Below are 16,349 nucleotides of genomic sequence, written 5' to 3'. Positions count from 1 at the left end.
CAGTTAATTCATTACAAACTGCCTAAACTTTACATCATTACAGACCATTTTCCAGAACATAGTCAAAATGCTCAGATTGATTTTATACCTTCGAGGCACTCATTGATCTCCATTTATCTCAATGGACTGTGAAAATCAACTTGCAGAGACTTGAAACTTGCTTGAGGCAAATAATCAGTCAAAGTGAAAAGTTTACTACCTTTGTTTTTTTTTTTTGTTTTTTCATTTTGGTCAGATGTGCTATCATCGCATTGCTGTGGTAGACGTTATTCTTTTGCAGTCTCGAGAGGGAATTTGATAATGTTCCGACATCAGGGACTTAATTATTTGCTGCCAGGTCATAAAATTGTCATAAAATCCATGATGTTTACATTTAGGCAAACTTTGTTCACTCAGACCTAATGAGTGAACTGGTTTTGAGCTAAAACGAAAATGGAGTTGAACCACTGACACTGTCCAGGAGAACGCTATAAATACTTAATGATTCAACTGGGTAACAACTGTAATATCAAATTATATGATCAGAATCAGAATACTTTATTAATCCCAAATTTACAGTCTATCTATCTATCTATCTATCTATCTATCTATCTATCTATCTATCTATCTATCTATCTATCTATCTATCTATCTATCTATCTATCTATCTATCTATCTATCTATCTATCTATCTATCTATCTATCTATCTATCTATCTATCTAATATGCATATTAAAAAACTATTAACCCTTTAACCCCTGAGACATTATTTCAGGAAATAGACTCCTGTGAATTTGTATCTAGAAGTGTCATAAAAGCTGGTGTGGGTATGTGTTGGTTTTCTTTTTTATTTTTAAACACATATCTTTATTAAGGTTTTGACACATTACATATATTTTCTGACCTGAATTGCTCATATTGTGTGGGTCTCACTTGAACATAAACCCCCAGAACCCCCTCCAAGACCGCCTCTGAAATTTGAAACAGCAATGAAAGTAAATAAAATAATAATTGACAGAAAATGTAAGTAATAGTGTTCTCAACATCCATTTTTTGTATATCTAATACATAATCCTTGTGTTCCTTTTCTTGAGTGGTTTTGATTTATGGTGTGTTTTAGGGTCAAAACAGGGTGGAATAACAGAAAAAGACAGAGAGGAATTGAAGTTTGACAGTTTTTTGTTTTTTTTTTACTGAATAAGGCACTTAGAATGTACATCAGTAAGAGATTTAGGATGTTGAACCTGAGCTGTGAACTGGAACACACTGAAAAACATTAAGTGTTTAATTTTGGCCCAGTAGTTTTTGTTTTGAGGCTCTTTTTCTTAAAATGAGTCCAGCTGATTTTTGGCACCTGGTTGAAATCCAAAAAGCAGTTACAGTCAAAACTCAGTTTAAAAAAAAAAAAAAAAAAAAAAAAAGGAAAATTGCCACATCACTGGAAACAACAGTAAAAACCAAAAAACACACGGAACACATAAAAAAAAAGTTTGTTTTTTTGTGAGCATGTTCAGATGTCTATGGAATGAACAAGGTCTATTCTATCAGCACATTTTAAAATTTTTTCTATTGAGCAAATGGTTGAATTTTTATGAATATTATTTTTAAAATAAATTATATATTCATAATGCTCACCACAGACACATCAGGGGTTAAAGGGTAAAACAATTTGTATATGTATTAGACAATATATTGTCAATATGATAATTAAAAGAAATATACAAGTGTGCAAAAATATTGTTGTGTTGACAGAATGTATAAGATTAAATACAGGGTGGGGAAGCAAAATTTACAATGAACATTTAGTTGTTTTTTCTCAGCAGGCACTACGTCACTTGTTTTGAAACCAAACATATACTGATGTCATAATCATACCTAACACTATTATCCATACCTTTCCTGAAACTTTTGCCCATATGAGTAATAAGGAAAGCAAACGTTAAAGAGTGTGTGATTTGCTGAATGCATTCGTCACACCAAAGGAGATTTCAAAAATAGTTGGAGTGTCCATAAAGACTGTTTATAATGTAAAGAAGAGAATGACTATGAGCAAAACTATTACGAGAAAGTCTGGAAGATACTATTAAAGAAGAATGGGAGAAGTTGTCACCCGAATATTTGAGGAACACTTGCACAAGTTTCAGGAAGCGTGTGAAGGCAGTTATTGAGAAAGAAGGAGGACACATAGAATAAAAACATTTTCTATGATGTAAATTTTCTTGTGGCAAATAAATTCTCATGACTTTCAATAAACTAATTGGTCATACACTGTCTTTCAATCCCTGCCTCAAAATATTGTACATTTTGCTTCCCCACCCTGTATATTTTTTTCATGTCTGGTTACTTTTGAATGCTCCAGGTCTCATCCTTGGCCCGGGCCCTTCACTTCAATCGAGTTTCAGGAAATTCAGCACTGTTGTTTTTATGTGTAATCCTGCTGACAGTCACACAGACAAACCAACAAACAGATGCAGGCAATTACATTTACCTCCCTGGCAGAAGTAACAAAAAACAAAGACAGCATATTGCTCATTGTGATGGATTGCCTCTGTCAGGCATGTGTCAGAACTCTGCATGTTGATTTTCATATTTCTGTGAAATTAACAGGAGCCAAGTGGTGCCTGGAAGGTAGAAAATCAATCTAGAAACTTTGGGTACAATTCACAAAGACGCTGACAATAAACTGTGGCTCTATTGTAGACGGTTCTATATAACCAGCCTGAATAATCATGAACTTTTTTTCCTTTCTATCTTTTCTCAGGATCACATCCCGGTCCCATACCAGCCAGACTCCAGCAGTAATCCATCATCCACCACCTCCTCCACCCCTTCATCCCCAGCTCCCCCCCTTCCCAGCAGTGCCACGCCCCCCTCGCCACTGCACCCATCCCCACAGTCAGCACGGCAACAGAAACAGTTCAACTTGACAGGTAATTCCACTAAATACTCAGAAATTAAAATTTATTGCCGGGTCAGCACACTCACAGAGAGTAAGAAGTCCCTGAGAAATAACCAGTGGTTGAATGAAACTACCGACTAAATTTAAGTATTGCTTTGACATTTATGATACTTTAAATTTTTTACTGGTGAATCAATGTTGTAGAAGATGACGGTGTTTCCACGGTAACTACAGAGCCTCTGAATGTCCAAATGGGTCATATCTGATGACCGTGAAAAGATGACAAACTGCATTTTACACCAATTATTTACATGTAATGATAGGATTGGTGGATCAACAGGTATTAAACAGCTTATATTAGGCCTGTGACGGTACACAAAATTTTCGGTTCGGTACGTTTTTGGCTTTGAAAGCCACGGTTCAGTTTTTTTTTTTGGTTCGGTACGGGAAGAAAGAAAGCCCGTCAAAATGTCTTTAATACATTTATGAATTTTTGAAAAATTTTCCCCCAATTTTTTGAAAAATTTGAATATAGAAAAACAGGAATATAATTCTGCTGCTACAAATCAAATAGAAAATTAAATAAATTATTAATATTACTAAATGTATTTTAAACATGAGTATTGCACTTTTCCCTGACAGGTAGTTTTGAACAAACAACAAAAATCAAATCACAGTTCTGTCAGTTCACATTCTGCATAAAAATACCAAAAAAATTCCACAAATTTGACAACAAAAAATTAACCAAATAATTTATTTTAGGACAGATAACAAACTGTTTAGGCCACTTTGTGTACGTGAGCGCGCGCGTGCACGGTGAGATTTGTCGGTGGGATTTTTTTTTTTGGGGGGGGGGCGGAGCCAGGGGGGTGGGGGTGTCCATAACTAACGTAACAAACGCTGGCGTGAAACGAAAGTGAAACTCTATATACTTTCAACGTCCAACTCCTGGGTTCTGTTCCTGTGTTATACAGCGTGCGTGAGAGAGAGAGAGAGAGAGAGAGAGAGAGAGCTAGTGTAAGTGTTTTAGAACTACCGTAGTTCCTAGGGGCCAAACAACGTCCGTCTTATTAACGTCTGTTTCCTCGTTGTTGTCTTTCACCTGAGCCCGTAGTGATCCCAAACAGGACTGTAATGATGATGGAGGGTCTCCAGTCTCTTCCTTCCAGGTTCACATCATATTTGCTGTTTTTTTGGGTTTTTTTTTACCTTATATCAGCTGCTATTTCGTATTTCAGGTCAATGTGTGCTCCTTCAATATGTCCGTGTTGAATTTGCGCATATTTAAAGTTCCGCATCAAACAACGTCTTTCGTTCCTTTTTCTTTTTCTCATCATACTGTGCTGTTTCGGTACAGCTGTGTACTGAACTGAACTGAACAGGTGTGTACCGAAACAGTTCGGTTCGGTACGTGTACCGTTACAGGCCTACTTTATATCTGTAGATGGTTTGTGTCACTGACGGCTGTTTGGATCTCTATGGGTTAAATATTAAGAAAAAGCTTGGCAGTCCTACACAACATCAGGTCTAACTCCATGTTTTTATGTGTTTCTGCAGCCTCCAGTTATTTCAAATACAAGCAACAGTTTATCTTTCCAGGTAGGTCACCTCAAATTTATCATTAGCCCTACCCATAATACACTGCAACGAGCTCACGATGAGAGATAAGAAGAGTTCTTTTGAATTTGGTGGCAAGGATTTTGATATTTCCTCATCTTGGCTTGTACTCCCACAGCCTTCATTACTTGTTTCATTTGGGGTCTCCTAATGATCTGCACAGACTCCCATCACCACTCATTTGGCCTTTTTTTCTAGACTGGAGTAAAGATGAGAAGTGTGACTGAGTTCCTAAGGAGGCAGGATTTTGGAAATTAGTAAATCCAGTATGTGGGTTCTGATTAGGGATGCACCAATACTGATACCAGTATCAGGTGTTGGGTCTGATACTCAGCGTCTGTACTTGTACTTGTAAAAGTACTCTGATACAACCGCACCGATACCACTTACGGCAGCGTGACATTCGCAGTTAAGTGCAGCAGGTACGTGGCGGAGGAGTAATGTCAGCAGTGTGGAGATTTTTCAAAATAAGTGACGGTGACAAAAGTAACGCTGACTGCAAGTAACGTTAAAGACAGACAGATACAGACGGAGCGTTCTGTCCGTCCTCTGCATATATTCCATCCGTTTTCCAGGTGCTCACAGATGCGTACCCAGACAGAGAATACCACCGGGAACCATGGAGGTAGAGGATCTGTTCAAAGAGCGACTGTATGAGTTAGAGAAAAACCACTGACAAAAAACTTTACTTTTCTTCGTGGTATTTGTCCAGAATGGTTAATTAAGAGCAGCGCCCTCTGGTGGATTGATTGAGAAATGCTCATTCCAATGCATTAAATGTCAGTAGGAGCACTTTGTTCCAGTCAGACTAATGACAACGACAATAAAGCACATTTTCAAAAGTAACTAAGAACTGTAATGGTATTATTAAGTACTCATATCAGTCCTCGGTATTGGCAAGTACTCAAATGTAAGTACTTGTACTTGTACTTGGTCTGAAAAAAAGTGGCATTGGTGCATCCCTAGTTCTGATCAGCCACACAGATGCTGTTGTCTGTTTTTCAAGTGACTTCCATCAGCTACCTTTATGAGCTAGATAACAACACGGTCAAACACTTCCACTTACTGTTCGTCCCATCAATTTAAAACCATTACACGTAAATGGAACTAATGCCACATTCACATCAGTACAAATTTACTGCAAAAGCTGTTCCTGTTTAGAGACGAAAACCTCTACATTAGCCTCCAGGGGCAAGCACACCACTGTAATATATTCATTAATTATTTTACGCAAGTGTTCCATTTAGGTAACGCAGGATGTTCAAGTATATCCCAGTATTTTTTTTTTAACAAATTGGAATACCCTTCAACTGTCGTCATTTTATCAAAAGGAATCACAGGCTGAATAGCTCTGAATCACACTCTGAGCAATTTGGAGCCTCAGATCGTCCTGGCTTGCAGAGCTTTGAGTAAATCCATCCAAGCATCCATGCAAGCCCACACACACACACACACACACACACACACACACACACACACACACACACACACACACACTGACAACAAAACCAGGTCCTCCTTCATGTCAGGAGCCTATGCCAGCTACTAATGCACCAGTGCCACAGAGGGAATGTTTTTGTGGCTCCTACTCTGTGTCATAAATTGTAAAGGAGTGCCAGCACAGGTGGCAAGCAAAATGTTGTATCCCCTGATGTATTTCACAAAGTAGATGTGACACATGACTGTACTAAAGATTATATGTTAACCCTTTAACCCCTGACGTGTCTGTGGTGACCGTTCTGAATGTAAGCTTTATTTTAAATATTCATAAAAATTCAACCATTTGCTCAATAAGAAAAATTTCAAAAGGTGCTGATAGAATAGACCTTGTGTTTTCTATAGACATCTGAGGATGCCCAGTGCACCCCCCACCGCCTATGGAATTGGGGGGCAAAACACAGAACAGTGAGTGAGACCGACTCGCTATAACAATAGACAGTTTAGGCTTTTTTTAAAATATATATATATATATATTTATTTTTTTACACTGTTTTCCTTGTGTTTTTGGTTTTTGTGTTTAAAGTGTTGTTGTGATTTTCCTTTATTTTATTTTTTTTTACTGTGTTTTTACCGAGTTTTGTCCATGTAACTGCTTTTTGGAGTTTAACCAGGTGTCAAAAAGCAGCTGGGCTGATTTAGAAAAAAAAAAGCCCCAAAACAAAAACTACTGGGCCAAAATTCAAATACTTGTTGTTCAGTGTGTGGTTTTTTTTTTTTTTTTTTTTTTTTTTATGTTTTCCATGCGTTCTTTGTTTGTACTGTTGTTTCCAGTGATGTGGTGATTTTCCTTTTTTTTTTTTAATTATTATTTACTGAGCTACGACCGTATAACTGCTTTTTAGAGGTCAATCAGGTGCCAAAAAGGAGCTGGACTGATTTAGAGAAAAAGAGCCCCAAAATAAAAAGTAATGGGCCAAAATTCAAATACTTGTTGTTGTTCGGTGTGTTCCAGTTCACAGTTCATGTTCAACATCCTAAATCTCTTATTGATGTACATTCTGAGTGCCTTATTTAGTAAAAACCTGTCAAACTTCTATTCCTTTCTTTGTCTTTTTCTGTTATTCCACCCTGTTTTGACCCTAAAACACACAGTGAAACAAAACCACTGAAGAAAAGGAACACAAGCCCATACTCACAGCAGCATTTATGACACTTCTAGATGCAAATTCACAGTAGTCTGTTTCCTGAAATAATGTCTCAGGGGTTAAAGGGTTAATAGTTTTTAAACATGTATATTAGATAGATAGATAGATAGATAGATAGATAGATAGATAGATAGATAGATAGATAGATAGATAGATAGATAGATAGATAGATAGATAGATAGATAGATAGATAGATAGATAGATAGATGACACTGACGCAAATTCACAGCAGCACATTTACCTGGAATAATGTCTCAGGGGTTAAAGGGTTAAACTAGATTTTGCAAAGGGAAGCAGTGGGCATTCAGCCTACTCTCCACTTGTCTTTTACAATAAATTGCTTTATAATTATTTTTGGCATGTTTAGACATGCACACTAATGGTCTAGTACATTAGTATTACATTAACAAACAATTATATCCAAAGATTTTGGCTGTAACACAACTTTAGTTTTCAAACTTTGCTGCTTCAGTTGTTTTTCCACATGTTTCTGTGGTCCATCGAAGGACAATTAAAAGAATTTAATCGGCTTCAAAAAATTTTATTTGCAACTAAATAACATTTATCCCAAGGCTCAATTTGTGTTGCTGCCAAAACTTCTGGCCATGACTGTAAATTAACCAAATGGTGAAAACTGCAGCTTGAAAATGAAGGTAATGCAGAACATCTATTCTTGTAATTCCACTGATAGCATGTAGGTGTTGGCTCCAGAAAAAGTTGGATCCAGCTGAACATCTCTCCAGAGATATTTTTTTTCCAGTTTTTCTGCTTTCATTCACTTCACTTGCACCCTCTAATAAGTGTACTGTTGGTCCTTTTTTGTAAATTATTCCTGTGTTAGTAAGGTTTTCAGGGTTTTAAGGCTACTAGAAGCTGTGTTGTGTGGGTGTTGACTGACAGGTGCAATTGACATTTTGATCACCTACTGAGACTGACTTAAAGAGCTTTTTTCCAAGTTGCCTTTTTTTACCCTGACAGACAGCTCTACATTGTACATAAGACCAGCATTAAACTAACATGACTCAGAGAAACATACCAAAATGTTGCATGAAGTCATGTGCATTACAGTGTCAAACCTTTTAGCATTGCATAATAGATGGATCCTGGAATACAATGTCCTCTCAATGTGTACAAATGAAGCTAAAATCTCAGTCATGGGGCCTGGAGTCGGTGTCTATGGTGTAGCGACATTAGCTAATGTTAGCAATAACTTAGTTAGCCTGTTAATTAGTAGGGGTGCGTATTGGCAAAAATCTGGCGACATGATACAAATCACAATACTAGGATCACGATATGATATATCACGATATATCATGATACTGTTAAAAAGGCAATTTTTTGTTTGTCTCTTTTTTAAAAATGATTATTTCCTGGAAGAATTGAATTACACCAGAAATATGCACAAATACTAAACACGTTTTTGTTTGATCACAACAGGATCTAATGTTATATCACAAAATTGTCCTGTGTTAGAACTTAAATTATGTTTTACAGACATTACAGATCAAGATCCTGCTCAAATGTTCATATTCTATTAGTTCATAACTTCGTCATAACATTATTTTTGTAAAATCCCAACAAAGGAACTAACATCTGCTTCTCAGACACTAAAAAGTACTTTTAGGATGCTTCAAATAACCATTATTTAATAAAACAGTGTTAAATAATAATGAATGAGATATAAACAATAAAGAAAAACAAAAATTAGCCTCCGCTATATCTGCATTTGAATAAATATCTAAAAATATTGATACAATACTTTTAAATATCGATACAGTATTGCAAAATGAAATATCGCGATATATTGCAGAACCGATATTTTCTAACGCCCATATTAATTAGTGAGTTTATACGTCACATGGAGTAAGAATGACCACACAATGGCACTTATTAAGATATAGCAAGTAGCTAAAAACATAATATTTTGTAGTTAGCAGTGTGTGCAATCATTCTGTGCATAACCGCAAAAGGCTGCAATTAAAAATCAAGATTTAGCAGTATTTTGGCTGATTTAATAGCAAAAAAAACGAGAAAAATAATTGATAATTTGAATTCAGTGACATTGAGTAGATATAGAGAAATTTTATATAAAACATGCAAGTTGCAAACGGCTCCTTTTCTGTATTTTTGTAAGTTTTACATATCTGAAAAAAAAATACACATTTCCAAATGAGGAGTTGATGCATTATCCTTTATATTCAAGCACATACAGTCAAATCATAATCGCAAATCACAATATTGCCAAAAATAATCGCAGTATGGCTTCTTCATCAAACTTTGCAGTCCTTCTCTCTGTACAGCTAATAGAATATGGTCTTATCCTTCATACTTTATTTTCTGAAGTCAGTGATATGTTTACTGTTGTTCTTGTATTCCAGCCAGTGTGTTTATTTATTTAATCAAAATCATTCCTCTCGGAGGGCAAGAGGGCCTCAAATTGATTGTGATTAACAGAGAATATTTTAGACACATGTCATCTTGTATATCTGCTTAAACTGGGATGAGATTATACTTGATGGATGGGGTTAATTGAAATCTCAAAGAAGATGAGGCAGTGATTTCATCTGCTAACCCAACAATAGATGTAGCTTATAGAATTAGCCTTTTCTTTTCTTTAAATTTTTCTTTTGGGGTTTTCTTTCCGGGTTCCTCCCGCCATCCAAAGACATGAACAATAAGTTAACTGGTCAATCTAAATCCCCCTCCCTCCAGTGTGTCATGGCCAAAACAAACAGACTAAAAAACAGCTTCTATCCCAAAGCCATCACAACACTGAATGCAAGTATGAATTGATTTTACTCATTACATGCAGAGTTCTATTTATTACTATTTATTCACCATCACACACTTGCACTGTCACTTTACTCAAATTGTCTGTTGTTACTGTTATTGTTTTATGTGGTCGCATTTTAATTGTCCGTTGTTACTTTTATTGTTTTATGTGATGGCACTTTAAGGTTAGCTTTTAATCTCATTATACTGCTGTGCAATGACAAATAAATTCTGATTCTGATTCTGACCCATAGGTGTGAATGTGAGAGTGAATGGTTGTTTCTTCTGTACATCCAGAGTGTACCCCACCTCCACCCATTTGTATCCAGGATAGGCTCCAGCACCCCCCATGTCTATCTCAAAGACTAAACAGTTTGAAAAATGAATGAATGAACATGAAATCAGTATAGTAATGTGGATGAGTTATTTAAAGCTACATGTAACTGTGTTGCTCTTTGTTAATATTTTGCCCACGCTCTCCTCCAGATGTTGCTCCAGAGGCTCCTCCCAGCAGAGCACCACAGGTTATACTGCACCCTGTCCTGTCTGAACCAGGGTGAGTACAAGCAAAATGAATGGAAATGTATGGCTGCCTGTGAAAAACTATAAAAAGAAATTACCAGCCTTCTTCTGTCCTTTCTCTCTTTCTATTTCCACTGCGCACTCGCCCTCCTCCTCCTCCTCCTCCTCCTCCTCCTCCTCCTCCTCTCTATTCCTTCCCTCTTTATCTCTGTGACCGCTGGTCAGAGGCCAAGTCAAACTTATTGGAGCACAGACATTTGGGTGACAATTTCAATGTGAGGGCCGACATGACAAGTACTCGCAGACTAATGTTAGCATGGCCTTTAGTTCACGCTACACTTGGGATGCCAACTGGATTTCCACTGGCTCTTTGAGGAAGCCAGTGGTCACAGGAAAACAACCGGAAGAGGAGGAGGAGTGATGAGATGCCTTTCGACCCAGATGTTAATTAGATTAGGATCTCAATCTATCAAAAGAAATCCAGCAGGAGTCTCCTTCTATAGGTAAAGGCCATGAAATATGGGCAATTTACATAGACTGTAAAGCAGTCATCACGGTTACTTTAAGAATAACAACATAGTTTTTTTTATAGATTTAAGTGTTCCTGACCATTTTATTGTCATTTCAAAGAGAATGATGAAACCATACATGATAGGATGATTTCTGTGAGCAGGTGTAGAAAGACACTGAAGACCAAAGTGTACTCAAAAGACTGTCAGATATATTACACAGGAGACATTTACTGGAATGAACTCATGAGAACAAAGATGCAGGAATACAGGAGAATGCACTTCTACTATAAAAATCCTTATATAGGACAAATACCATAACTCATTCATTGGTTGAAGAACGGGGATGGAGTGAGTATGTCTCTGTGTAATAGGTGGTATAGTGTAAATAAAGTTACAAGTTAGCATAGGGAGTGATACATGTATGTACAGAAAATATAGGCCCAATATATCTATGAACCTCAGGCTACAGATCCACATTACAAGGGTACAAGGCATTTTATGAACACATAACACTGCTGAACCTAGACCTGATAAACTGAAGCAACCCCAGATCATAACACTGCCCCCACAGGCTTGTACTGTAGACACTAGGCATGATGGGTAATTACTTCATCCACCAAACAGGGTCAATCTGGACTCATCAGACCACATGACCTTTTTCTATTGAAACACAGTCCAGTCTTTATGCTCTCTATCGAACTAATGGTTGTTTAACCCATAAAGACCCAGTGCTACTTTTGTGGCAGCTCTGAAATGATTTTCTCTCACTAGTTAATGTTCGTTAAGTGATTTATTATAATATTATCTTCTATATTTTACATTTTTCATTGTAAAACATGTTTTTTCCTATTTTTAATTTCATGTATTTGATTTGGAATTTCATGAAAACTCAGAGCTAATTCAAAGGTTATATCAAAACAGAGAAAACTGAAGAAAAAGTGACTTTTTCAGCAAATCTACATAAAACAAGTGTTTATCCACTATTATTTATCAAACTTCATGGATTTTACTGGTGGATCAATGTTGTAGAAGATGACGGTGTTTCCACGTTCACTACGGAACCTCTGAATATCCAAAAGGGATTTGTTATAATATTATCTTCTGTATTTTGCATTTTTCACTGTAAATCATGTATTTTCCTATTTTTAATTTCATGTATTTGATTTAGAATTTCATGAGAACTCAGAGTTAATTCAAAGGTTATATCAAAACAGAGAAAACTGAAGAAAAAGTGACTTTTTCAGTAAAATAAATCATTAACTGAACATAAAACAGTGTGTCCATCCACTGTCATTGATCCAACTCTATGGGTTTTACTGGTGAATCAATGTTGTAGAAGATGACGGTGTTTCCATGTTCACTACGGAGCCTCTGAATGTCCAAATGGGTCATATCTGATGACCATGAAAAGATGACAAACTACATTTTACACAAATTATTTACATGGATTGATAGGTTTAATAGATTAGAAGTTATTAAACATTTTATACTGGTAGAGGATTTTGGTCGCCAGTGGTTGTTTGGGTCTTGATGAGTTAAATAAGAATTCACAAGGGTATGTTTCCTTTGCTCTTGAGAAGGCACAGGAAATAAAGCCTTTATTATCTAAACTGAAAGAAAAACTTTGTACTTTGTTAACCAGTAACTCCACAAAACAGTGTCTCTACTTAATGCAGTCGGTCCCTAACGAAAACTTTTCCATGAAACTCCAAAGCCTCCAAGGAAACTAGCTCTAAAACCTGTTAAAAATAATAAGATAAACAAAAAATACTTTTTTACACTCAGCACCAGTGTTTCGCTTCACCACTGCGTGCAAAAAAATGCTGCAGAGCCTCTGAACGTCCAAATGAGTCATATGTGATGATCATGAAAAGATGACAAAGTATATTTTACACCAATTATTTATATGTATTGATAGGATTATTGGATCAATAGGTATTAAACATTTTATTTCAGTAGATGCTTTTGGTCAACGGTGGATGTTTTGGTCTTTATGGGTTAAGAAATGAGAGGCTACTTCCTGCTTCAGGTAGGATTAAAGAACCTGTTGCAGATGAAACATAATCGCTGCAGTACTATTTACATGTGGTTAGAGTTAGGGAATCTCATCATGAATAAGATTATTGTAGTTGTCAGCCTTCAACACCTTCAGCCCAGCTAATGAATGCTACTAGCAGAACACTGAATGAACACCAAACAGCTCTTCAAGGACAGTGGTTCTCCTGTTGTGTTCAATGGCCTCTGTAAAATAACAGACTGGTGCAAAGCTGTATGAACCTGCAGACTGAGACAGACAGGTTTTTGAAGTCATATTGATCATTAATCACTTATTTCCTGCAGATGTAATGGCACACAGTGGAAAGAGCCTCCAACTGTGTAAAAATGAATGTTTGTCCTGTGGGCTGAGCTTGTACTGAGCAGGTGTTCTGGGGGTTTGGTGGTTGAATTGCTGAACAGTAATGATTTTTACAGGTGTACTTCAGGCAAAGAAAAGGAGGTGCTCTAATAAATTCTCTTGGGAATATCTGAGCATTTTTTTGGACACAGTGGTGAAGCGAAACAGTGGTGCTAAGCGTAAAAAAAACATTTTTTGTTTATCTTATTATTTTTTAACAGGTTTCCTTGGAGGCTTTGGAGTTTCATGGAAAAGTTTTCATTAGGGAATGACTGCATTAAGAAAAGACTGTTTTGTGGAGTTACTGGTTAACAAAGTACAAAGTTTGTGTTTCAGTTGGGATAATAAATGTTTTATTTCCTGTGCCTTCTCAAGAGCAAAGGAAACATACCTTTGTGAATTCTTATTTAACCCATAAAAACCTAAACAACCACTGGCAACCAAAATCATCTACCAGTATAAAATGTTTAATAACTTCTGATCCATTAAACCTATCAATCTATGTAAATAATTTGTGTAAAATGCAGTTTGTCGTCTTTTCATGGTCATCAGATCCAACCCATTTTGACGTTCAGAGGCTCTGTAGTGAAACACCGTCATCTTCTACAACATTGATTCACCAGTAAAACCCATTGAGATTGATCAATGACAATGAATGGACACGCTTGGTTTATGTTCAGTTAATGATAAATTTTGTTGAAAAAGTCAAATTTTTTTCATTTTTCTCTGTTTCTGATATTATGACAATTAACATTAATCTGAGGTTTTATGAACACCTACATGATCAATGAATTAAATATGGGAAAATACTGGATTTTTATTGAAGAAACACAAAATACAGAGAATAATACAATAAATGGTGATAAATTGCTTGAGAAAGGTTAAATAGAGCGAAAAACTAATTTGGGAAAAGTACCATGGTTTAAGGCAGATATGTCGTAAGCAAATGAAAACATACATGGCAGAATTTCTTGTCTTCCTTATCTCTACATGGATGGTTTTTCTATTTTCCCATTTTTGCTTCTCGAAGTCTCTCTTTCTGTGTATTTTGATGACTGTGAATAATGTGAAGCCATGTTACGAAACCCGTGTTCTTCTGATTTAATTAATGCCATTGTCCCTCCTTCGCCACATCTTTGTATGCTCTTGCAGTGGCAGCTGGCAGATTTCTCTGGCCTTAATGGCCTCATCCCAAGGTTAATGAGGGCCTGTCTCAGACCCCAGCACCCGGCAGGATCCCCTCATTAGAGCACAGATCGAACCAGTGGTAGGGGCCCTTGGCGCCACAGGAATCACATTATTTTATTCGCTGCCTCACCTGTGGTCTTTGCCAGGAGTCCAGGAATGCTTTGCAAACCTGTGTTAATATACCACAGAAAGGTTGTGAGAGGTTACACGCTGATGTTACACAGCCAGTTATCTGGACAGAGGAGGCCGGCTTGAAGAGCAGAATTGGGTTCATTTGTGTCGTGTCAATGGCTCCCACAGTGTAGGTGACACTGTACATGCTGGGGTCAGAAATTAATAGGGTCTCAGGCTGAGAGCAGCTTTGAAAGTTCAAGAAATGACTATAAAATTAAAAACTGAGGTCAGAAAATGCCTTCTGTAATTAGGAGTCCCCACTCTTACAGTTTATCCTGCTTTCATTTTATTCATTTATCTGCCAAATGGTTTTGATGTAAATGTCGCTGCCCCCTATGGACAGACACATGTGATAGGAAGAAGCCTGGAGGTTTAGAGATTATTCCTAGTACGATCTGGACAAGAAAAATGTTGTCATTTTCTATTTAAATAAAATGTCTTCACAGCTCAAATGAACAAAGGAAGACTGGGGTGACACATCTAGCACAGTCCACAAGTTGATGACATTAGAAAGAAAAGTTAGATTAAATCAAATATTTAAAGGTTGAAAGATGAGCTAGACGTGTCATTTCCCATCAGCGGTACACGACTGTTGCTTTGTTGTGACTTTAAATAAGAACTGCAGGGAAAATGAATGAAAATGCATTTAAAAGTCATCAAGAAAATGCAGAAACATGATTATAGCAGGAGGGTTTCTGTGCCAAAAGGCATTTGTTTTGTCTCTGGTTAGCAGGTGAAAGAAGACTGAGAAGGCGACATGGCAAACAAATCAGCCTTAAAAAAAAAAAAAAAGCAGCCGTGCATAAAATCAAATGGCAAAGGTTCAAGCCCACAGACTTTTAGTAGCAATTACAAATTCATAGACTCAGGTCACTTAAATATACAGAGCACAGGTGCAATCAATGAGCAATCAGTTCCACTATTAAGTGACCAGAGATAGAGCTGCTGTATTTTGTACTGGGCTGACACTTTAGCTACACATACACACACATTTATTTAACAGTCATTTCTCTGTCTTCTTTTACAATGTTTTTGCAGGAATGAGGGCAACCCTTTACTTCAAATCGAAGTGGAACCTACATCAGATGTGAGTCGACTCTAAACTTGTACTATTAACTATTCGCTTTGTGATACCAAAGCTAGTTTTTACACGTCTTATTTTCTTTTTTTACATTTTTGAACAGTAATATGTACATCTAAATGAAGACAGAACTCAGCTTTGTGTTGCCAAAGCTAGTTTTTGCACTTCTTCTTTCCTTTTTTATATTTTTGAACAGTAATATCAATGTGAAAATACATGTACAGTACATCTAAATGAAGACAGAACTCAGCTTTGTGTTGCCCTTTCATTTTTTTCATATAGTCTCAGTTGTATCAGGTGCCTTCAGGTAAGATATATACATCCAAAGCAGCAAGACGGAAAAGACGCAGCTTCATTGATCGTCACTGCTGTTCTTGTGACAATGAAATATTCAGAGTGAATGTGATGGAGACTGGCTTGTATAATATTCCAGCATGCATCTTTGAATAGGTCATTTTCACTCCTGCGGTACTTTACATTTAAAATCAAATCAGAATAAATCAGTCTGTTTTTCTTCCTGCTGTTTTTCATTTTCATAACTCTCTATTTTTTATCGGTAATGGCT

General features: G+C 36.7%; 1 protein-coding gene across 1 annotated transcript in view; it reads left to right on the top strand.

Annotated features, from left to right (window-relative positions):
* ksr2 (kinase suppressor of ras 2) overlaps positions 1-16,349 on the top strand; it is a 178,289-nt gene that overhangs the window by 130,848 nt on the left and 31,092 nt on the right. The window contains exons 13-16 of the mRNA XM_030144487.1: positions 2,741-2,909; positions 4,436-4,477; positions 10,399-10,468; positions 15,742-15,790. Coding sequence (XP_030000347.1) covers positions 2,741-2,909; positions 4,436-4,477; positions 10,399-10,468; positions 15,742-15,790 — 330 coding nt within the window. The remainder of the gene's footprint in view (positions 1-2,740; positions 2,910-4,435; positions 4,478-10,398; positions 10,469-15,741; positions 15,791-16,349) is intronic.

This window comes from Sphaeramia orbicularis, chromosome 9 (genome assembly GCF_902148855.1).
Source record: "Sphaeramia orbicularis chromosome 9, fSphaOr1.1, whole genome shotgun sequence".
NCBI lineage: Eukaryota > Metazoa > Chordata > Actinopteri > Kurtiformes > Apogonidae > Sphaeramia > Sphaeramia orbicularis.
The sequence above is the reverse complement of the archived record's forward strand: the minus strand, read 5'-3'. Positions and strand labels throughout refer to the sequence as shown.